Below are 22380 nucleotides of genomic sequence, written 5' to 3'. Positions count from 1 at the left end.
GTACTAATTTCTTTCACAACAGCTCTGCGAAGCATGAATGCCCTAATCTCTGCAAAGGCCATATCACGGTAAATGCTGCACGGCCAACTCAAACAGCAGATTTACCATACAGCGCCTTTAAGGCTAAACAGTGAATGATTGCATCTCAAGAAAAACTACAAGTCCCATTCTGCAACCTGGATGGTGTATGACGCCATGATATCTGCAGCTCGTTTGTGTTGGCTTTTTGCGAAGCGAGAAACGACGCGGAGATGTCTGGGCTAAAGAAACCAACATAGGTAACGTTATAGATGTACACGTAGTGGTGTGATCATATGAGCAGTTATGCGGCGATACAAAGGCCGCTTGTGTGTAGTGCTGAGCGTTGCAAATGTTTTAAATCCACGCAATATAGGCCATTTGTATACCTTTCACCAATGCCGTTTCTGAGCTGTCCAGTAGCCTAGCAGCAAGACATCCGAACAATTAAAGATGCTGGATGGACACCAGTTAGTTGTGAGCAATAACGTTCCTCATCATTATTTGGCTTGTTTAGTCGGCCCATCATTTGCGTAGCAGTAAAGTACCCCTGGTTGTAGGCTTGTTGGTGTTGGTTTTCTGTTCTAGCGCAATGTAAAATACCATTCTTGTAGCCTATTACCCACCCCTCTTTGAGAGCATCTTTTTCATACAAATATCGTGTCTATTCATTTGCCTGCTAGCTGTCGATTAATGCAGCAGCATGTAATGATTCCCATGGAATCAGAACCAATAGGCTTAGCTTGGGGTGGCCCTTTTTTAAGGGCGTATACTCGCTTAGATTAAGAGTCGGTTGCTTTACATGCACACATAATGTTTCGGTGTCTTTTATTTATTATTTTTTTCATAAATACTTTTGAACGTCTCTTTTGGCCAGTGTTTTAGTGTGTAGTGTGTGATTCACTGTGTTCCACACCATTGTGTTTAACCCTAATGCAGATTTATTGTGTGTGTGTGTTGTTGAACTTCTCAGTCTTCTGCAGGGAATTCGTTTTACAAACATGGTTGAACCTCCAGTCGTGGCAGGAACCAAGTTGGTCATGGAGCGCTTGACACTGCCAGTTGAGACAGTTGAACAAACAGTAGAAGTTGAGGAACAACCAATACTTACAGGTGAACAATACATGGAAACGGATGAACAATACATGGAAACTTATGAACAACCAATGGAGACAGGGTTACAACCAGTGGCAACTGAAGAACAACCAATGAGTGAACTGCTACTTGTCACAGAAGAGGCTTCTGAGTGTGTCTCAGACCCCACAGCTTCTACGGAGATAATTCTTGAACTATCCGCTGTTCCTCTAGAGTCTGCTGCTCCTGAAGAGTGGGAACTGGGCCAACCTGAGGATGCACAGAAGGAGACCCATGTGGATGACGTGGCCGCTAGTGACAGAAAAAATATTCCCCCCAAGAAGAACAGAATGGAGCCACTCAAGATGGACATGTCCAGGCCACCAAAAATGGTGACGCCGCTCACATGTGAGTATTGAACTTCTTCTCTGATAGTCTGACATGACTGGTTACCATGTAATACATTTTTGTATTTATCTTTCAAGGCTTTAGTATTGCAGACATCTCATAATTTCCCCTGTAGTGTTTTTAGGCTATTTATTTGTAGTTCTTTCATAAGCAGTTTTAAGCTATTACGACAGTTCATTCATTTTTTGTTTTGCTCTTATAGTAACCTCCATTGTGTGTTAATATAGGTTTGAAGCTGGGATACAAGTGTTCTGTCCTCTAATCCCTTCTCCCTCCCCCCAGCTTCCCAGATCTCTCTGCAGTGCCTGGAGTGTCACATCATCTTCAGCGACCACAAGAGCAAAGAGCGCCACCTCAAGCAGAGTCACCCGGCAGAATATGAGCAATGCATGCTGGGGGATGCCCTGTTTGCCTGCTACGTCTGTGACCGCCAATTCACTAACTCCAGTGACCTCATGCTTCATCAGCGTGCACACACGGAAAAGACACCCTTCAAGTGCCCCATCTGTGGTGAGGCCTTCAGCCGTTCCTCTGAGCTCACCCTCCATAAGAAGCTTCACTTCGGCCTGTACGGATACACCTGCGCAGACTGTGGGAAACCCTGCAAGACACTCACCTTACTGAAGTATCACCGCCGCACACACACAGGGGAGAGGCCCTATGCGTGTAAGGAGTGTGGCAAGAGGTTTAGCATGTCCAAGGCCCTCCAGAAACACGCACTAGCGCATTCGCTGGAAGGAATGAAAGAAGTTGGAGGGATCACACCACCAATGAAGGCACAGCTAAAGAATAATAGTGGTGAGTACTGAAAAACATGTTTGTTTTCATGCCATACAACTACTGTGCTATAATGGGATGTGCAGTGAAATGCTAGTGATATACACTATACAGTGATTAAGCTAGTGATATACACTATACAGTGATTAAGCTAGTGATGTACAGTGATTAAGCTAGTGATATACAGTGATTAAGCTAGTGATGTACAGTGATTAAGCTAGTGCTGTACAGTGATTAAGCTAGTAATTCTATGCAGAACCAAACCTTTTACACCAAGATGTAAACTTTAATCTTTATTCTTTGTATCTAGGCACTGCAGTGGTAAAATTTTCCTGCTCCGTGTGCAAGGCAACCTTCAAGACTGCCAAGACACGGCTGCATCACATGAAACACAAGCACAACCTGTGTGTTACAGCATCCAGCAGCACCACACTAGCTGGCCAACAGGTGAAGCTAGGTCAGCCCATCATAACCCAGGTTCCTATGGGCCAGCCAACCTTTCTCCACATGGAACCCCTTGGGCCCTTCCAGCAGGTGGAAAACATAGACACTGAACAAATCCGGAAACTAATAGAGTCTTTGGGGAACGTGCGCAAAGTGAACCAGGTGGTGATACTGGGACAGGTGCCGCCACACGGTCAATCATTGGATCTACAGCGGCTACAGGGAAAGAGAGAGCATTTGCAACTCCGTTTTACTCAACCACAGTTTATAGAGCTGAAAAAGATTGGGGGTGGAGAGACTAAGTTGATGGGATTGGAACAGGCAAAGCCACAATGTGAATCGCTGGAACCAATTATTACATTGGAACCTGTAATATCAGATGGACAAATGGAGACCCCATTACTTTCACACACACAGGAAGTTGCATACGCTGTGCCAGCTGAGCATGCTGGATTAACACAAACACACGAAGGAGAGATGATTCCTCAGCAGTTACTTGGACAGACTGGTCAGACCGTTGAAGAAGAGAACACTATGATTCAGACTGTATCAGTGGAACAGGTGTTCTGTCACAGTGAAACAGTTGAGCTCAGGGAAATGGCTGAACAAAGTCAAACTGTTGTGTTGGAAGTCACTCCTTCACTGTTACCAACTCTGGAATTGGAACAGACTCAAACTGATCAACAAGGACTTATGTCTGCTTCCTCACTACCAACATTTCTACTTGAACAGACTTCTGGACAGAATCGAAGGGTTCAGGAGGGTATGAGTGACGGGACAAACATATTTCCAACAGTGGAGTTAAAGCTGACGCCATTAAAAACTGACCCGCAGGAAGAACTCTCCAATTCCTCATTGGTACCAACAGTTAAGTTTGCACAAACTCCTCCTGGACAAACAAGCCAGGTAGGAGAGACAGCCACACAGATGGAGACATTACAGTTAGAGCAGATATATTCCAGTATTGGACAGACACAACAGACGGGAATAGGACAGCGAAGATCAGTTGAGAAACCTCTTCTAGAAAACACAGAGAATGACCAGCAGCACATTTTGGAAAAGCCTTATGAAGGAAAGAAACAGACGGCACAAGAGCAGTTGCAGACACTGATAGATAAGTCTGTTTCTAACAACGCACTGAACAGCAGAGAGATGCCTCGCACGCAGACGTCAGAAATATTCCCTCCGCCGTCCGAGACAAAGGCACCACAGAGTTCACAACTGCCTGTGCATTTGATGTCAGTACAAGAATTTGTAAAAGTGAGGAAGAGAAAGCAGCCGAAGAACTCTATAGTGCAAGGAAATATGCAACAGCAGACAGTTGAGTTGAAAGAGAAGCCTGCCAAACGACCAAGAGCAAAGAAAGCTCATCTGGTTGTGAAGTTTGGTCCTAAAGAAAAGCCTAAAAACCAGAAGAAGCTTCCACAACCATCTAAGCTGCTTCAGAAAGGAGACCAGATTCAGGATATGAACCAAATGTCTCTCACAACTCTACCTGAAAAGAAATTGTCCTTAAAGGTTGGTAAAGAAAAAAAGGTCAAGAAGAAAAATGATATTTCCAAGTCAAAAATCAAATCCCCATCCATATTGTGTGAACCACATGTGCAGCAAGTCTTGCAGGTAGATGAGCAGGTGCATCAAGTGAAGCCGAGGAAGAAGAAAGTAAAAAAGCAACAATATGTAATTAGTGAGACTTTTGAGCAGATTAGCGCTGAGCCGATTAGCGAGCAAGAGGTGATCGCTCCACCCAAGCCAAAAAAGAAAAAGCAGCAGACGATGGCGCAGGAGGACCAGCCTAAGAAAACAAAGGGGCAAAAGCTGTCAAAAACGGGGAGAAAGAAAAAGAAACCGAATGTGGAAGCAAGCCCAATATCAGAAGGTATGCCCGACCCTAAAATAAAGCAACAGTCCCTACTCCTACTGAAGGGTCACAAACAGCCCCAATTGAAAGTTTACAAATTAGATGCCTCAAAAGCCCCCCAAGGTCAAACAGATCTCCACCAAGACACCCATCCCATCCATAAGAAGAAAGGGCCAAAAAGCAAACAACTAAAAATGCTAGCTGCTGGAGGGAAAAGAAAAGTAGGGAGACCCAAAAAGAACCACACAGCACTCTCTGTGTTGGCTCCTTTAAAGACTACGTCTCATTCTTCTGACACATCTCTGACCAAGCCAAAGACCAGCAGGAAACGTACAGCCCAAAAAGTGGAGACCGAGGGGATCATCAGTGGCTCTCATTCCCGGCGAGCCCTTGAATGTAAGGACTGTGGTGAGAGGTTTTCTGACGTCTCGTCCCTCCAGGAGCACAAGGCAGCCCTGCATGCAGTGGAGAGCCCTGGTCTCACCTACACTAACGGCAACATCTTTGAGGGCGTTTCTAGGTCAGATCTAGGCCAGTCTCCACTAAAAGTGACAGAAGAGGTCATTGAAAATTCATTGAGTCAAAACACATTTGGAATGCAGGTAGCATCTGACTGGGATATGGAGGTGGAGATGAGAGAGGTAGGGTTGGGAGAAAGAGGGGAGCGAGTCTCTTTCCCAACCCAAAACCCTTCCCCCTCTCTGCCTCTGGCTGCTGCGCTTGTTGAAGGTGGACAGAAGGGAAGGGAGAAGAACATGGAAAAAATTGCAGAGGGGATGGAATCATTTTCTCATATGGTCCCAAATTCAAATCAATCTTGCACCCCTCCACAAGTTCAATTCCCTTATCTGGCCAAATCTGACAAGGTCCAACCCCTTCTATTCGAGAGTCTTTCGCCTCCTCACCTCACACCCATAGCCCCCCTCCACAGCTGTCACCAAACGGAGGACACTAAGTCAGAGAGTCAGGGCAATATGAATGACACTGCTGATGCTCTCATACCTACCGTTTCTGGATTTGAGAACCTAGGGCCTATTGAGGATGAAATTAAAAAGGAGTTACTACTTGAGGTGGATTTGGTAACTGTTGGGGATGGGGACCAAAATGAGGGGGAACACCAGAGCTCACCTCATGAAGACAGTTCACCAAATGAGGGATCCAGCCTTCATGAAAACAACCGCACTCATGCACTACCTGCAAAAGCTCAGATTGGAAATGTGAATAGGACTGTAACAACACAAAATGTACAGACTGAATCCTGCCCCTCTGACCCACTGGAGATCAAGCAAGAAGAGGAGGAGATTATGGTGCAGAGGAGAGAAGTGGAAAAGAGGGGAGTGGGAAGAAAGAATTACACCAGGGGCAGGAAAAGAGGAGTTGGACGTGGGAGGAGAGGTTCAGCCACAAGGAAGGGTCTAGGAGGAGAGGGCATGAGAGAAATGGAACCAGAGAAAGAAACGGATGAATGTCAGGTAGTCTACCAGCTGTATTCACTCAATAATGATACTGAAATCAAGGATGAAGCAGACGTCACTACTCTCCATCCTGGTCAGTCATCTCCCATCAGTTTACAGACCGAGATCAGATCTATCTCTGAGCAAAACATGCTAACAGCTCCATGTCCATCTGGATCCTGCATCTCACCGCTTGAGGAGGACCCTGAGGACCAGGTAGTGTTTGAGCTAGAGTCAGTCACCACCAGTGTAGTGGAGGTGTTGAAGACCGAAGATGGGATGGTGATGAAGGAAGTAGCAGGGGACCAGGACGACAGGGACACTGGCCAATCCCCAGGCATCATACTGGAGAGGTTCCTCACCTCAAGGCAGAGCGAGGCAGCAGTGGGGGAGAATGGAGTGGTGCTCATGGCAGACTTGAGAGGTCAGGAGGTCAAGGTGGAGGAGAACACCTCCGATTTGGTTCCCTTGCCACACACCTCTCGTGCCAGACACACAGTGGAGCAGAGGGGGGTCAGGATGTATCTCGTGAAGCAGGAAAACAACCTGGTTTTGAATGATCCCCAGGTTAGTCAAGGTCAATCCCAATTGAATGTGGAGCAGAGCAGTACCAGGCAGTGCATATTCTACCCAGTGAAGGAGGAGCGGGAGCTTCTGGAGGAACCATCTCAAAGTGAGCAGGGGGTACCAGCCCTGGTGGAGCCTGGAGAGGCCAGACTCGACCATCCAGTGGAGACTCTATCCACTACCAACCCTGCAGTAGAGGAGTATGAGGTGAACAGGAGCACAGCAAAGTTTGGATCTGAGATGAATGAGTATGGAGAAGGTAAGATCTCAACATGTGTTGTAGCAATGTACCTTTTCATAAGCAATAGTGAAGATGGATGTAACTATCTAAGTGCTGTTTCTTTTTTTACAGATGAGCTGGACTTTGAGCAGCAAGAAACAGAGGATCTTGTTGATTTCCTACTTCAGAATTCTGACGAAGTGGAGTCCGAGGTTGTTGAATGTTCTGACCCGCAGCCTGACCCTGAGGCTGTAGTTATGGCCTGTTACCATGACAGCCAAAGCCATGCCTCACTGCATTCAAATGATATACCATACAAGTAAGTATTGTAATTTGCCTTTTACTCATCATAAATACACTGTACAATTTAATTATAATGTTTCTACTTTGTCATGTACTGTATGTATCCTTAAGGACATGTCATGTCAGTTTTGATGTAAATTGTTGTGCTCTCTCAGCTTGCCAACCACAGAAAGCCAGGCTCATTTAGGATCTATGGGAGGGTCCCAGACAGGGACTGGCTACAGGAAACCAATTGATTACTTCTCCAAGTATTTTGGTTGGGATGCTTGGTCTGAGATTGCCCGGTGCACAAATAAAGTGTCCCATCTATCGAACCCAGTGACAGCAAAAGAGGTAGCCCAGTTTGTCGGAATCCACATTGCCATGGGAACATTGAAGGTATATAAATGAAAGTATTGGCGTATAACCTGAATCTTATCCTTATGGCGGCTAGTTTTATTGCATCTTCATCCTTACTACACTGAATGGGACATGTAAAGAACAAATTAGTTGGGCCTAGTGGGTCAAACTCATGCTAATCTCTGCACTTTTGAATGTCTACAGTCATTCTTATGCGCATACTTTCTAATGCTGCATAAACTAACATTGTCTTCAATGCCGTTCTCCCTTTCTCCTCTCGTAGTTCCCCAGTCTCAAGCTGTACTGGCAGGACTTCACCAGGGTGCCTCTGGTTGCTGACACCATGTCTGCCTCCCGCTTCTCCCAACTCTCCTGCAAACTGCAACTGGCATCTCCAGCGCCAGCAGGGGATCCCATGGACACGCAGGAAGCTGGACCCAGTGGTAATCTAGACAGGCCTAAGGAGGGAGACACCACACGCAACCCACTCCGAGCTTTACACACCCCAGCTAATCCTACAGTTGGCACAACTAGAGGTGAACTGGATGGCAGCGGCCACACACTTAAACGCGGTCACAGTCAAATACAAGCTCTTAGCTCCAAGTCTGTGTCTGCAAAATCCACAACACAGACATCCACAATCCCTCACAGCATTTGGCAGAGGTGTGGGGACGTACCATCCAGCCAGGACTGTTTTAGTTTTAAAACTGACCCCCTTTGGCGGGTTAGACCGTTAATGGACCACGTTCGGGCCAGATACCTGATGCTGAGAAGAGAGGGTGACCATGGAGTCGATCAATACCCTCTCCCTTTGACGTGTAGAGCGGTCAACAACAAGCGGCCCTCCTTGCACAGCACTGTCTTAGTTAGATCTGACGGTCTGATCCTAGATTTCAACCTTAGTCTGGATCTCTCCAACAAAGAGACCACAGTTGAGAAAATGGTGCCCAGAGATGGGATGGTGTATCTCTGCAAGCAGGAGCTCTCTACCCCTGCCATGTTGGAGCACCTCCTTGGGTCTGGGGTGCATGGTGCGGGCAAGGTGGGAGGGGCCAAAGGACAGATGGGTGATGAGTTTGTTAGCTCTGACGGGCGGCTGATGCTACACAGGTACCATCTCGGCTTCATCCTCTCTACTGTAGGGAAGGCCCAGCAGAACATGGCATCGCTCGTCGACAGCTTCGAGAAGGCTCAAAAAGCAGCCAGCCTCAATAGAGACTTACTGAATCTCTACCATTCCCCACTCTCAGCCTCAGCACCATCTAGCTGGCCACAGGCTGTTCTGTGGTACCTTACAGATCTGGCTCTGGTAAACTCATGGATGCAGTACAGGCAGGATCATGTTCCTCTGCCTGAGCCTCTGAACCTCATGGCATTCAGGCTGGAGGTCTCCAAGGCCTTGATCCTCTCCAGTGGCTCAGACACCCAGGACGCAGCCCCTCCGCACCCCCCTCAGAAATTACACTCCCCGAGCACAGCCCCAGATCCTGGCCTGTTACAGGATAGTCCTCTCCCTGACGTGGCCACGCGGTACGACGGTTCGGGCCACTGGCCGGAGCAGCTTGGGGAGGGAGAAGGTGGCAGGTGCCGCTTCGGAGGCTGTGAGCGAATGTCTCGCGTACGATGCCTCAAGTGTTGCGTGTTTCTCTGTATCTCTCGTAACCACAACTGCTTCTTGAATTTCCACAGTCAAGGGAGTTTTTGAAGCTGATAAGATTTCTGTTTTTCTTTTTAATTGGTGCATGTTTTATTTAATGCTATGTTTAGCTTTTTTTTTGTATGTTTTTTTTTTATTTTAGGTTAGAAGCTCTGATTTAATCATTTCTCCCCCTACACCATAGTTTTGAGTGCTTCTCTCTTTTCAGTGTCACCTTTAGTTCTGTGCTGGAAATTAAGAACTTGGTCACTTTTTAGCCTACTGTGTAAATGTAATCTTGATGTATGCAATGGCTTTTGTTGTATGAAATTACCTACAAAAGAAAATGTGAATAGAGAATTAATGATAACCATAAAGTCAATGTCTCTGAAACCAAGTGAAAATACATTTGAAGATGTTTTTGTAATTCTCATTTTAAAAAAGTGCTGCCTTTTTTTTCCCTTCTGAACCTTGTTTTGTTGTTTACATGCCAATAAGCTTTTGCATGTGTTTTTGGCGTTCTTTGTAAATTGAATAATTGAGTTATTTAATACGGTTGGAGCAAATACATGTACGTTTTCTAACAGTTTGGGTTGTGAATTGTATTGGTCTGCCTGCTGCTACCTGCTAGTCTCAAGGTACATCATTCACCGGAGTTATTCATCTAGTCTTTAGCTACAAACAGCAAATTAATTCGATTTACCAAATAAACCGCACCCAAGCACAGACAAACACGTGTCTGCATTTGCTCAGGTTGTTAGGGGAAAGAGCAGAGACTCATTCAAAATGGATTTTTTTTGTTGAAGACTCAAAAATATTGCCTTTGTCACGTGACACGGGTCAATTCAATTTCCACATTAACTTCACTGTACTGGAAGCGGTTTGAGGTAGGTGGCTAACGGCATGTTCGCTTATGTACAATTCATGTTTAGCTGTAACGTTAGTTCGCTAATATCGTTTAAGACTTATGCCTACATATTTACCATATCGTTATGGTGGGGCAGTTGGTTTCCGTGAACTAAACGTGTCCGTAATATGCTTAATTGTTATTTATCCGTTTGAATTGTTAGCCTGCCAGCTAATGTAGCTAGCTAGGTTGTAATTCGAACTTGGTGTTAGCTCAGCAAACCATTGAGGTATAAGACTAAGGTAAATACACCGTTGACTGTTAAACCGTTTAGCAAGAACCTAAAACGGACCCCTAACCAATTGTTTAAAAAAAAAACGGAAATATCGGTTTGGCGATCAGGCGTGTCGGTGTAGCCTTTAGCTAACGTTTGTCTAACAGGAGTTTCGCCAAGTCATATTTAGACAACTAACTTCACTTAGTATAAATGTAACATGTCTATCGTCATTGGCATACTGTATACATCTAGCCAAAGTATAACTAACGTTGCTTCACTTCGTGAAAATAAGTTGTTTCTGGGGAATCTCGCAATCCTTCCAGTGACCGACTTGCAGTAGCTTGCTACCGTTAAGCTGACACGGGCATCATCACCGCTAGCTAACTTTAGGGCCTTGTTGGTTTGGGAGCCTAGTTCAGCTAACGTTAGCGCCTTTAGCTGCTAGCTGTGCATGTTTCAACGTTATCTTGTGCTTACCTTTATTGCAAACACATTTTAATGCTAACAAATAAATTCATTGCGGGAACTTAGCTAGCTGTAGTTCATTAACTTTAGCTAACAGCTGGCTATGTAGTTAACTAGTTAAAAACTTAGTTCGCAACTAACATCGCGTTATCTAGCCAGCTAACGTTAGCTGGCCAGCCATAAAGTCAGTGAACCCGTTTCCTGTTCAGTCCAAATAAGGGGGATTTAATTGAGATACGCCTGTGCACAATACTTAGTTATTGTAAATGTCTGTCTTAACTTGTGTTATCTAGCTTGCAATGTGAGGATAACTCTTATTAGCTATATTAAAGCACATCTGGCTACATTGCATATTAATTTACCTCACTGGTTGGGTTAACTCTACCATCCTTATGTTTAAACTTTTCAAGGACATCCAGTCTTCCACGATGGACTCAGACATACTGAATATAGAGGAAATAGTGATGGGGAAGGGGCCACCAGATCCCCCTGCAGAACTGACCACTGAGAAACCAGCAGAACACTACAAACCCATTGCCTCCTTCAAAGCACCACCTCCACCCACCATTCAACCATGTGAGTTGGGTGGCAGTTTAAAAAAAAAAGTTAAAATAAGTGTTTTTATGGCAGAAAAGTCAGTATACTTACAAGAGGTATGCAAACAGACAATGATAACATATGTTATGGGGTACAACAAATTACAGATTATACAAAGACTTTAAAACATGCACACATTGGGTGTCAGTTACTCTACTGTTTAGTTTTTGTAATGACTCACAGATAGGGCTGTTACGGTGACCGTATTACCGACACACCGGCTGTCACGAGTCATGACTGCAGTCAAATTCCATGTGACCATTTAGTCACGGTAATTAGGCTTCTCCAAGCTCTGATGGTCATTAGTAGCCAACCAAACCTGCTAACTGCATGGTACTCTGCACTCTATTGTCCTTCTTATCACTGACATCCATGCAAATGTTATCGAAAATCAAATCAAACTCTTCATGAGAGCTCATGTTGCGCAACATTTCTATAGGCTATGCAATTGTGTGAGAAAACAGAGTGATGGTCTCTATTAAAAAGAGGATCCCATCAGCTTTCTATATGCTAGGCCTACTATATTAATTTCTCAACTTTACTAATATGTAGCACATTGCTTTGCTTTACAACAGGAATATAGCCTACCTGGCAGGCATGAAAATGAACCACGGGAAAAGCATCCTCCGTTTGCTATTTAAGTGCCTAGATGACATGTATTTTTTTCCTCAGCTGCCCCTGTCTTGACAGGTGCATGATAATGGTCCATTCTAATTCAAAACAAATTTCATACATTATTTAGTATATTTAAAGACTAGATTAAATCAATAATAGTGTGATGGGTGACAATATTAGCATATCACTTGTGAATAATATAATCACTTGTGAATGATACCAAGGTTAAGACAAACAGTGCATGCTTTTTTTGCAACTTTTTCAAATCAGTCACAAACCTCATGTAGCCTACCCCATAGGCCTCAATGTTTTGATAAGGTTTGTATCACAACTAAAGTGGCCAAATAACTGCTTAAAATTAAGCACATTAATCCGCTTTACAACTGGTGTAGAGCATAACTGGCATAAATACGCAGTGTGTAATATCCTTTCTATTTTATTCAGCTATGTTCAATTGTATTCTTCATACTATAAAATAATGCCATGGAATTCTAAGCCAGTTTTGTCTGCTAAATTAACTAGTGTAGCCCACAGCCATATGGCATAGCCAGATCAGGGCCTAAAAGAAGCACAAGTGAGTATGCTATACTGTTCTTCAGAACTAGACTAGATTTTCTTCATATCATGTTTCTTTAGACCTAAGATAAATTGTGGTTTTGTGATATTACATGGATTTGCTGGACTTTATTTTCATGCAGACCTTTGGAACATCTACATCAGTGGCTTGTATGCTTAGAAGACAGGAGATGCTAAATGTTTGTTCATTACTGAGACGTTCAGTTATTTGCTTGCCAATCACCGTCTGACAAAATGTACTGACCGCCACTGCCCTACTCATTGACAAATACATATTTTCTTTGGTTTGAATGAAATCAATCTGGTAGGTAGGGAAGGCAATGCATTTTCAGCTGTCATATCGCTGACCCCCTCTTCTCACAGATCAGCATGAGAACCTGCAGTGTTTCCAGTGCTTCATCACCTTCTGTAACTCCAAAGCCAAGGAGAGGCACATGAAGAAGAGCCATCGTGAGGAGTACAAGCAGCAGCTCCAGCAGGTATGCTGCTACACAACCTGCCTAACAATCAAAACACTTACTAGAAGGTATTACCTACGGAAACCCTGTTTTTACCTTAAACAGTCTTCTGTCATATTAAAAGCTTCAGACCAACATAACAATACTACTTTCCAGACTAGACCTGTGGGAATTTGCCCCCCCCCCCCCCAATTTACCAAACGCATTCATTAATTGTCTATTTTTTTCCAGGGAGATACTCTGTTCACCTGCTATGTGTGTGACCGTACCTTTCCGTCCTCGGAGGAGCTGACCCAGCACCAGGGCTCACACAATAAGGAGGACAAGCCCTTCAAGTGTCCCCACTGCCAGGAGAGCTTCCGCACCTTCTCTGAGGTGAGTGCAGAACAGTGACACAGGTTCTGAACTAATATACACTGCTCAAAAAAATAAAGGGAACACTAAAATAACACATCCTAGATCTGAATGAATGAAATATTCTTATTAAATAATTTTTTCTTTACATAGTTGAATGTGCTGACAACAAAATCACACACATTATCAATGGAAATCAAATTTATCAACCCATGGAGGTCTGGATTTGGAGTCACACTCAAAATTAAAGTGGAATACCACACTACAGGCTGATCCAACTTTGATGTAATGTCCTTAAAACAAATCAAAATGAGGCTCAGTAGTGTGTGTGGCCTTCATGTGCCTGGGCATGCTCCTGATGAGGTCGCCACCTCTGGTCTCCTGAGGGATCTCCTCCCAGACCTGGACTAAAGCATCCGCCAACTCCTGGACAGTCTGTGGTGCAACGTGGCGTTGGTGGATGGAGCGAGACATGATGTCCCAGATGTGCTCAATTGGATTCAGGTCTGGGGAACGGGCGGGCCAGTCCATAGCATCAATGCCTTCCTCTTGCAGGAACTGCTGACACACTCCAGCCACATGAGGTCTAGCATTGTCTTGCATTAGGAGGAACCCAGGGCCAACCGCACCAGCATATGGTCTCACAAGGGGTCTGAGGATCTCATCTCGGTACCTAACGGCAGTCAGGCTACCTCTGGCGAACACATTGAGGGCTGTGCGGCCCCCCCAAAGAAATGCCACCCCACACCATGACTGACCCACTGCCAAACCGGTCATGCTGGAGGATGTTGCAGGCAGCAGAATGTTCTCCACGGCGTCTCCAGACTGTCACGTCTGTCACATGCTCAGTGTGAACTTACTTTCATCTGTGAAGAGCACAGGGCGCCAGTGGTGAATTTGCCAATCTTGGTGTTCTCTGGCAAATGCCAAACGTCCAGCACGGTGTTGGGCTGTAAGCACAACCCCCACCTGTGGACGTCGGGCCCTCATACCACCCTCATGGAGTCTGTTTCTGACCGTTTGAGCAGACACATGCACATTTGTGGCCTGCTGGAGGTCATTTTGCAGGGCTCTGGCAGTGCTCCTCCTGCTCCTCCTTGCACAAAGGTGGAGGTAGCGGTCCTGCTGCTGGGTTGTTGCCCTCCTACGGCCTCCTCCACGTCTCCTGATGTACTGGCCTGTCTCCTGGTAGCGCCTCCATGCTCTGGACACTATGCTGACAGACACAGCAAACCTTCTTGCCCCAGCTCGCATTGATGTTCCATCCTGGATGAGCTGCACTACCTGAGCCACTTGTGTGGGTTGTAGACTCCGTCTCATGCTACCACTAGAGTGAAAGCACTGCCAGCATTCAAAAGTGACCAAAATATCAGCCAGGAAGCATAGGAACTGAGAAGTGGTCTGTGGTCACCACCTGCAGAACCACTCCTTTATTGGGGGTGTCTTACTAATTGCCTATAATTTCCACCTGTTGTCTATTCCATTTGCACAACAGCATGTGAAATTTATTGTCAATCAGTGTTGCTTCCTAAGTGGACAGTTTGATTTCACAGAAGTGTGATTGACTTGGAGTTACATTGTGTTGTTTAAGTGTTCCCTTTATTGTTTTGAGCAGTGTATGTTTAGTGTGACACTGCTTGAATAGCTTGAAATGAACCAGCAAAGTCAGACTCAAGGTCTCGACATAATAAATAAATAAAGGTGTTTTATTGTCAGATGCAACGGATAGGTGCAGTGAAATGTGTTGTTTTACAGTGTCAGCCATAGTACAGAGCCCCTGGAGTAAATAAGGGTTAAGTGCCTTGCTCAAGGGCATATTGTCAGTTTTCACCTTGTCTGCTCGGGTATTTGAATCGGCAACCTTTTACTTACTGGCCCAACACTCTAACTGCTAGGCTGCCTGCCACCCAGGCTACATTGACACTTGCCCAGGGCAATATTTTTTTTTTCTTCAATCAAGCAGATTATAGAGTTAAATTGTTCAAATGGACAAGTAAAAAAATCTCTGTTAGACTACTCTGATCAGACTTGGATAAAGGTGTCCTCCAGATGTGGTGTTCACTGTCCTCCCAATCTATGCAGAGTGCATCGGAGCATAATTATTGTAGTCCTGTGTTGACGGATATGAGGGGTCTTTCAATCATGCAGTCGCGAGATGCGTTTTTTTTTTTTTTTAGCTCAAAGTGCACATTTGTTGATTGCTACTTATTGAGTTATTTGCCCAGTTATAGCTAATTTTTGGTCAGCAATGAAAATCCTGGAAAATTCATTGTGCGTACATCACCTGCGTGTGTGTCAGTGGGCTGTTGCCTTAGAGACATTTGGGCAGTGGATAAAATGACATACAACAGACTAATTGCCAATTCAAAACATTGTTTAGTTTGGCTGGTTCTCACTTGCTAACTATTTAGCTATTAGCATGTATCAATGTTCAATGTCCTAAAATAACTTAAAATAAAATAACCATTCTTGTATAACTGCAAATGGCCGACAGTTCAGTTGATACGGGTGCGCAGTGCATGAAATGCTGCCTACTCCGGTTGTAATACTGTCTCGAGCTCAAAATTGGAATGGATTCTCCTCTATTCAATACTGGCCATGAAATACTGACAGTGTAAAAAAAAAAAAATGTTTTTAGAATAGCCTAATTGACGAGTAACTCCTATGCTGTCAACATCTCCCCAGAACACTGAATATTTTAACCTTAAAATTAGTTAAACATCTTAGTTAGCTACTTCTCCCACCTCTCCCGCCATTTGATCCCTGGTACATTAAGTGAGGGAATTATTTTATAAAGATAACAAAGTATTTGGTTGTAATTGTAATGTTGCAGGGTGGCCAACTATCCTCCTGGAGAGCTACTTGATAGTGCAGGCTTTTGCTCCAGCCCTGTTTGAACACACCACATTGTAAAACATCAGCTGCTCAACAGGACCTTGACTGGTGTGTTTGACCAGGGTTGGATCATTAGCTTGCACACCCAGTAGCTCTCCAGATGGAGGGTTGACGGACCATGTTTTATACAGTAGCCTTTTATATCAGTGCAGTATTTTACTTTGTGGGGGTTATGTGCCTTGCTCAAGGCCACTAAGAGAATATGTAGTACATGGGATCAGAGACCAGCAGCCTTCTATTGTCAAAACCAGTGATGATAATACATTTTATTTTGTGAAGTGGTTCCTTGCAACACAGTTTTCAGTCACCTTTTTGGACCATGGTGTTAATGTCAATCACTGGACTCTTCCCTCAGCCTTGACTCACGTCTGTTCACTCTCTGCCCCCCTCAGCTGACGACCCACAGGAGACAGGTCTGTCCAGAGAGGCAATTTGTGTGTAAGGACTGCAGTGAGACCTTCCGCAGCCCTGCCTTCCTTCGTACCCACCGCCTGGCCCAGCACCCCCGTCCAGAGGCAGAGGTGGAAGAGCCAGATGACCCTACCAAGACCCACCGCTGTGGGAAGTGCAACCGGGGCTTTGAGACCGAGTCTGAGCTAATAATGCACCAAGAGAACCACGCCGGTGACCAGCACTGCAACGGCAGCGCCTCGCCCGCCAAGAAGCGTGGACGGCCCTTTAAAGCAGAGGACTCAACGGTTGGAGGGAAGAAGAGAAAGAAGAAGGAAGAGGGCACAGAGGAGGCTGAGACTGGAAACAATGCAGAGGAGGCTGCAGCAGCTCCGGCTGAGACCAAGGGGAAAGCAGGAGGCGGTGGCAGACGGGGCCGTCCTAAAGCAGCAGTAGGCGAGGAGGCCAGAGAAGACGACAGTGAAGCCCCAGCAGAGGAGAAGAAGCCCAAAGCGGCTCCCGCTCCACCCAAGCAACACCCCTGCCCTGAGTGTGAGCTCACGTTCCCTGCCCTGGCCCAGCTCCGCGCCCACAAGAAGGAAAAGCACATCCCACGTAAGGCCCACCCCTGCAAGGAGTGTGAGGAGAGCTTTGCCCGTCCCGAGCAGCTAGAAGCCCACAAGAACCGGGCACACATCAAGGGGCGTTATGCCTGCCCTACCTGTGGCAAGAGCTTTGGCCGAGAGAGCAACCTGAAGGGCCACCAGCAGAGCAGCCACCCAGAGGAGGAGGAGAAGCAAGAGGCAGCGGGCCGCAGCAAGAGATAATTCAGAATGGGGAAGGGGGGATTATCTGTGAAGTCATTGGGGGGACGAAGAATCAGGGATTTTTAAGAATTTGAATTTTGTCAAGGGTTTTTGTTGGTTTGAGGTTGGGTGTGAAATTTAGATCCTAAGTTTGAAGTGTTTTTAGCATGTGAGAAAGACAGGTGAGGAATTCTTTGAAGGATTTTTAACAGGTGAGCTAAGGCGTCCCACTGATAGTTCAGCATTTGCCATTTCTGGATTGTGTTAGGATGTTCAAGGCACACATCACACTTGGAGTGACTGACTTACTAACCAAAAGAATGTAAGCTGTTAAATCCATCTGTTATACACCTGTCTTATCTGGACAAGAACAACAATATTTAGTTTTGGGCATCATGTTTGTTCCATTTGATTAATATCTTTAAATTATTATCATGATAATGGAGTTACACCTCTAAAAAATAATGTAAAAACAGTATGTAAAATGCTTTTCATGCTGTCTGACAAATGGAGCTTTTCTTGTTTTATGATTTTTATATTGCTAAGTACGTGTTCTGTAGTAGCAGATGAAATGCAACAACTGTGCATTTTATAAAACCTGTTGGGGATATTTACTTTTTGAGAGAGCTTCTTGTGATAAGTGAACATGGATTGGAATGTTTGGGAGTTACATAACGTCTCATAGAAATTGCATCTATTTATATACGGTTTCTGGTGCATTGTAATGCCGAGCTGTTTCTATTATGATTAACTTCTAAATTATACTGCTATTAAATGCGCAGGGTATAAAAAAAGATCAATGTATTTATCCTCTTAAGTTAGTTTGGTTTAGGCCCAATGGTTCTTCTTTGGTTTCATGCATGGATTTTAACATGTCATCCTAAACAATGGTTGTAATGAAGACTAATAGACTCAAATTAAGATAATCCTGCCACCAGCTACACCTTGTCACCTTTTATTTTGGATTTGTTATACTTAATTTAAATGTCATAGATATTCTAATGAACTTTCCATAAATGATTTGCTGACATTTTGGCATGATGACGAAATGACCAGAGGCCTAAATGGACATGTTCTTGTTTTCATCATTCTCCCCATGTAACATGCCTGGACACTGCCAATATGTAATAAAGGTGCCCCAAGGGCTGCTACAGAATGACACATTCGTCTGTATGCCTTTCAATGTGTCCTTCATTCACCCCCCATTTTCTATTAATTGTGCTTTGTGATGTCACCTGCTATTGCCCAGCAGCTGTAACTACAGACAGATGATCAATTAAATTCAGAATTAAAACATTCTAAAAGGTAGTAAGTAGGCCCCCCAAAAAATCACTGACCATAGGTCAACCAATGGTAAGCCAATCTTTCTGTGGACAATCCCAAACGTAATCCCTCACCTAGCGCAGGTAATTGAATAAGTGGACAGGCTATTTGTAGAGTATGATGGATAAATGATATATAAGGTTTTAACCGTTGCCCAATGAGCCATTAGGTTGACAACAGACGCCCTGTACCGATAGCAAGATGAACATAATTTAGTTTACTTCACCCTCTGCTGTTTAAAAGAAGTATTGCGTTTCTAAAATAAAATGACTTACCTTTGAGTTTTTGCCTATGCTTTTTTTTGTATTAAAACAAATCTAAGCTTAAAGTATCTTGTGAGCTTGCTGATTTGTAAAACAGTTTCCTACACACATAGTTACTGTCTTTATTATATTGGAACCACTGCTTATTATATAGCTATTAAAAATGTAAACCTATAATTTACTGAACATTCTTATCCAGTTAATCTCACCTGATTAATTTGGTCCCCTGTTTCACATGTTCTCAATCACCCATTTTCAATACCATATTCATCCCGAGGGTGGATACATTTAGAGATGCCACCAAAAAACAGGGAGTCCTGGGTTTGATTTTACAGGTATTTTGCATCTTTATTGCATCGCTCTCCTCTGTCTTCATTTAATGCCAGGGACTTGCACATTTTATGAATGCCCACTAAGAGCCTCTTGCACTGTGGATTTCTAGGCAATTTTTCCATAATTTGGTTTTGCTGATTTGATGTCCTTGTCATACACTGCTCAAAAAAATAAAGGGAACACTTAAACAACACAATGTAACTCCAAGTCAATCACACTTCTGTGAAATCAAACTGTCCACTTAGGAAGCAACACTGATTGACAATAAATTTCACATGCTGTTGTGCAAATGGAATAGACAACAGGTGGAAATTATAGGCAATTAGTAAGACACCCCCAATAAAGGAGTGGTTCTGCAGGTGGTGACCACTTCTCAGTTCCTATGCTTCCTGGCTGATATTTTGGTCACTTTTGAATGCTGGCAGTGCTTTCACTCTAGTGGTAGCATGAGACGGAGTCTACAACCCACACAAGTGGCTCAGGTAGTGCAGCTCATCCAGGATGGCACATCAATGCGAGCTGTGGCAAGAAGGTTTGCTGTGTCTGTCAGCGTAGTGTCCAGAGCATGGAGGCGCTACCAGGAGACAGGCCAGTACATCAGGAGGCGTGGAGGAGGCCGTAGGAGGGCAGCAACCCAGCAGCAGGACCGCTACCTCCGCCTTTGTGCAAGGAGGAGCAGGAGGAGCACTGCCAGAGCCCTGCAAAATGACCTCCAGCAGGCCACAAATGTGCATGTGTCTGCTCAAACGGTCAGAAACAGACTCCATGAGGGTGGTATGAGGGCCCGACGTCCACAGGTGGGGGTTGTGCTTACAGCCCAACACCGTGCAGGACGTTTGGCATTTGCCAGAGAACACCAAGATTGGCAAATTCGCCACTGGCGCCCTGTGCTCTTCACAGATGAAAGCAGGTTCACACTGAGCACATGTGACAGACGTGACAGTCTGGAGACGCCGTGGAGAACGTTCTGCTGCCTGTAACATCCTCCAGCATGACCGGTTTGGCGGTGGGTCAGTCATGGTGTGGGATGGCATTTCTTTGGGGGGCCGCACAGCTCCATGTGCTCGCCAGAGGTAGCCTGACTGCCATTAGGTACCGAGATGAGATCCTCAGACCCCTTGTGAGACCACATGCTGGTGCGCTTGGCCCTGGGTTCCTCCTAATGCAAGACAATGCTAGAACTCATGTGGCTGGAGTGTGTCAGCAGTTCCTGCAAGAGGAAGGCATTGATGCTATGGACTGGCCCGCCCGTTCCCCAGACCTGAATCCAATTGAGCACATCTGGGACATCATGTCACGCTCCATCCACCAATGCCACGTTGCACCACAGACTGTCCAGGAGTTGGCGGATGCTTTAGTCCAGGTCTGGGAGGAGATCCCTCAGGAGACCATCCGCCACCTCATCAGGAGCATGCCCAGGCGTTGTAGGGAGGTCATACAGGCACGTGGAGGCCACACACACTACTGAGCCTCATTTTGACTTGTTTTAAGGACATTACATCAAAGTTGGATCAGCCTGTAGTGTGGTTTTCCACTTTAATTTTGAGTGTGACTCCAAATCCAGACCTCCATGGGTTGATAAATTTGATTTCCATTGATAATTTTTGTGTGATTTTGTTGTCAGCACATTCAACTATGTAAAGAAAAAGTATTTAATAAGAATATTTCATTCATTCAGATCTAGGATGTGTTATTTTAGTGTTCCCTTTATTTTTTGAGCAGTATATATATATATATATATATATATATATATATATATATATATATATATATATATATATATATATATTGTTCTACCTACCTGTAAATCCCACTGCTCCACAATCCTCTTCATCTCCTGAGGAGCCATTAGACCTGAGTCCAAAGAAGGTCTACTGCCATAACTGTGGCTGGAGAGATTCCCTTAGCCATTCGTCCTTCTGTGCCCAGTGCCTTGTGGTCCTTAGGGATCCTGTTCTGAACCTCTCCATTGACATGAAACCAAATCTGAGCCAGACAACTGCTGAGCCCACCTGGGATATTCCACCTCAGCTCCCCTCTCCTGATGCCATAGAACTGGGCTACTCCTCGTTCTCCTTTCCACCATCCCTGGAGGCAAGCCAGACTGTCTTCCAGACCATTGAGCCTGATGTGGTATCCCCGGGTTCCTTGCTGTGCCGATTCTGCCAAGAAACTTTTGCACTGCCTATTCTTCTGCACCATCATGTCTAGGAAAGGCACCGTCATCCATGCAACGTGTTGTTGCATATTCAAGAAAGGGACGCTCCTCATCAGACACCAGGTCAACATGCACATCTTAGCTCTGCCTTGCCATCCTCTACCTGCCCTCTTGAAACGTGGCCCAGGCCGGCCTAAAGGCGTTGCTCACATGCTGCTGAAACCCTACACCCGCCCCAAACCTACTCAGGCCTGCTCTCGAGATTTCTGGTCACCTGGTGTGCTCCACAAACACAAACCCTCGGCTGGTCCAGTGTACCAACTGTGGGGGCTATTTCGGCAGCCATCATTTGTTCTGCAAGCACAAAAGCTAGAACTTCTGCAGCAATGCCTGGAGGAACATAGGGAAGGCAATGGCTCAGACAGCATATGCAGCAGCTCAGGCAGCACACAGAGCAAACTCAACAAACCCACAGAGGGAGAGTTCAGTTGCCACGTTCCAGATCTTGGAGATAAACGTCACCACTCCTCATCATCACAGTGACTCTTCATTACACTCCAGCAATGAGGAGGAGGAGCTGCAGAGTATTGATCGTTCAGGCACAAAATCCCTTTCTGCATAGTCTTCTCAGGACTGCATAGTCATGTCATAATCTTTACTTTTTTATTGCAGCATTTTGTTCAGAAAACAGAGGGCACATACTAATTTTAAAAGAGGTTGAGAATATGTGGAATCATAATTTTATAGACACAAATAATACACAAATATGTTCTGCCATTAAATGTCCCCCCTGTAGTTGTATGCACTTTCACACTCAGTGCAAAGTTCCATTCACAGGTCAGGCAGGTAGCCTAGTGGTTAAGAGTGTTGTCCAGTAACTGAAAGGTCGCTGGTTTGAATCCTGAGCCCACTAGGTGAAAAT

General features: G+C 45.0%; 2 protein-coding genes across 5 annotated transcripts; both read left to right on the top strand.

The window, feature by feature from the left end:
• Window positions 1-8: 8 nt before the first annotated feature.
• Window positions 9-9687, top strand: LOC110510265. Of its 3 annotated transcripts, XM_021591671.2 has the most exons (8): window positions 9-278; window positions 992-1131; window positions 1327-1500; window positions 1783-2298; window positions 2588-6862; window positions 6956-7142; window positions 7282-7504; window positions 7749-9687. In XM_021591671.2, exons 2-8 carry the CDS (start codon window positions 1020-1022, stop codon window positions 9168-9170), a joined length of 6909 nt encoding a protein of 2302 aa, XP_021447346.2. In that variant the 5' UTR covers window positions 9-278; window positions 992-1019; the 3' UTR covers window positions 9171-9687. The 3 variants fall into 3 exon arrangements, with proteins under 3 accessions (XP_021447346.2, XP_021447331.2, XP_021447337.2); XM_021591656.2 differs by having other exon boundaries at window positions 992-1500; XM_021591662.2 differs by having other exon boundaries at window positions 161-278; window positions 1002-1500.
• Window positions 9688-9832: 145 nt separating this feature from the next.
• On the top strand, window positions 9833-18544 carry LOC110510327 (zinc finger protein 696). Of its 2 annotated transcripts, none has more exons than XM_021591718.2 (5): window positions 9833-9988; window positions 11101-11266; window positions 12842-12957; window positions 13168-13311; window positions 16578-18544. In XM_021591718.2, exons 2-5 carry the CDS (start codon window positions 11119-11121, stop codon window positions 17400-17402), a joined length of 1233 nt encoding a protein of 410 aa, XP_021447393.1. In that variant the 5' UTR covers window positions 9833-9988; window positions 11101-11118; the 3' UTR covers window positions 17403-18544. The 2 variants fall into 2 exon arrangements, with proteins under 2 accessions (XP_021447393.1, XP_021447394.1); XM_021591719.2 differs by having other exon boundaries at window positions 9986-10250.
• The last annotated feature ends 3836 nt before the right edge of the window (window positions 18545-22380 follow it).

This window comes from Oncorhynchus mykiss, chromosome 3 (genome assembly GCF_013265735.2).
Source record: "Oncorhynchus mykiss isolate Arlee chromosome 3, USDA_OmykA_1.1, whole genome shotgun sequence".
In the NCBI taxonomy this organism is placed as follows: Eukaryota; Metazoa; Chordata; class Actinopteri; order Salmoniformes; family Salmonidae; genus Oncorhynchus; species Oncorhynchus mykiss.
Note: the sequence above shows the minus strand (reverse complement) of the source record. Positions and strands in the feature narration are given on the sequence as shown.

Bases quoted from the DNA above. Each gene is read 5' to 3' on its own strand.
- LOC110510327 (XM_021591718.2), top strand. From the start codon at position 11,119: ATGGACTCAGACATACTGAATATAGAGGAAATAGTGATGGGGAAGGGG. The intron at 11,267-12,841 runs GTGAGTTGGGTG...CTCTTCTCACAG, and splicing joins TCCACCCACCATTCAACCAT to ATCAGCATGAGAACCTGCAG. The intron at 12,958-13,167 runs GTATGCTGCTAC...ATTTTTTTCCAG, and splicing joins ACAAGCAGCAGCTCCAGCAG to GGAGATACTCTGTTCACCTG.
- LOC110510265 (XM_021591656.2), top strand. From the start codon at position 1,020: ATGGTTGAACCTCCAGTCGTGGCAGGAACCAAGTTGGTCATGGAGCGC. The intron at 1,501-1,782 runs GTGAGTATTGAA...CCCTCCCCCCAG, and splicing joins AATGGTGACGCCGCTCACAT to CTTCCCAGATCTCTCTGCAG. The intron at 7,143-7,281 runs GTAAGTATTGTA...GTGCTCTCTCAG, and splicing joins TCAAATGATATACCATACAA to CTTGCCAACCACAGAAAGCC.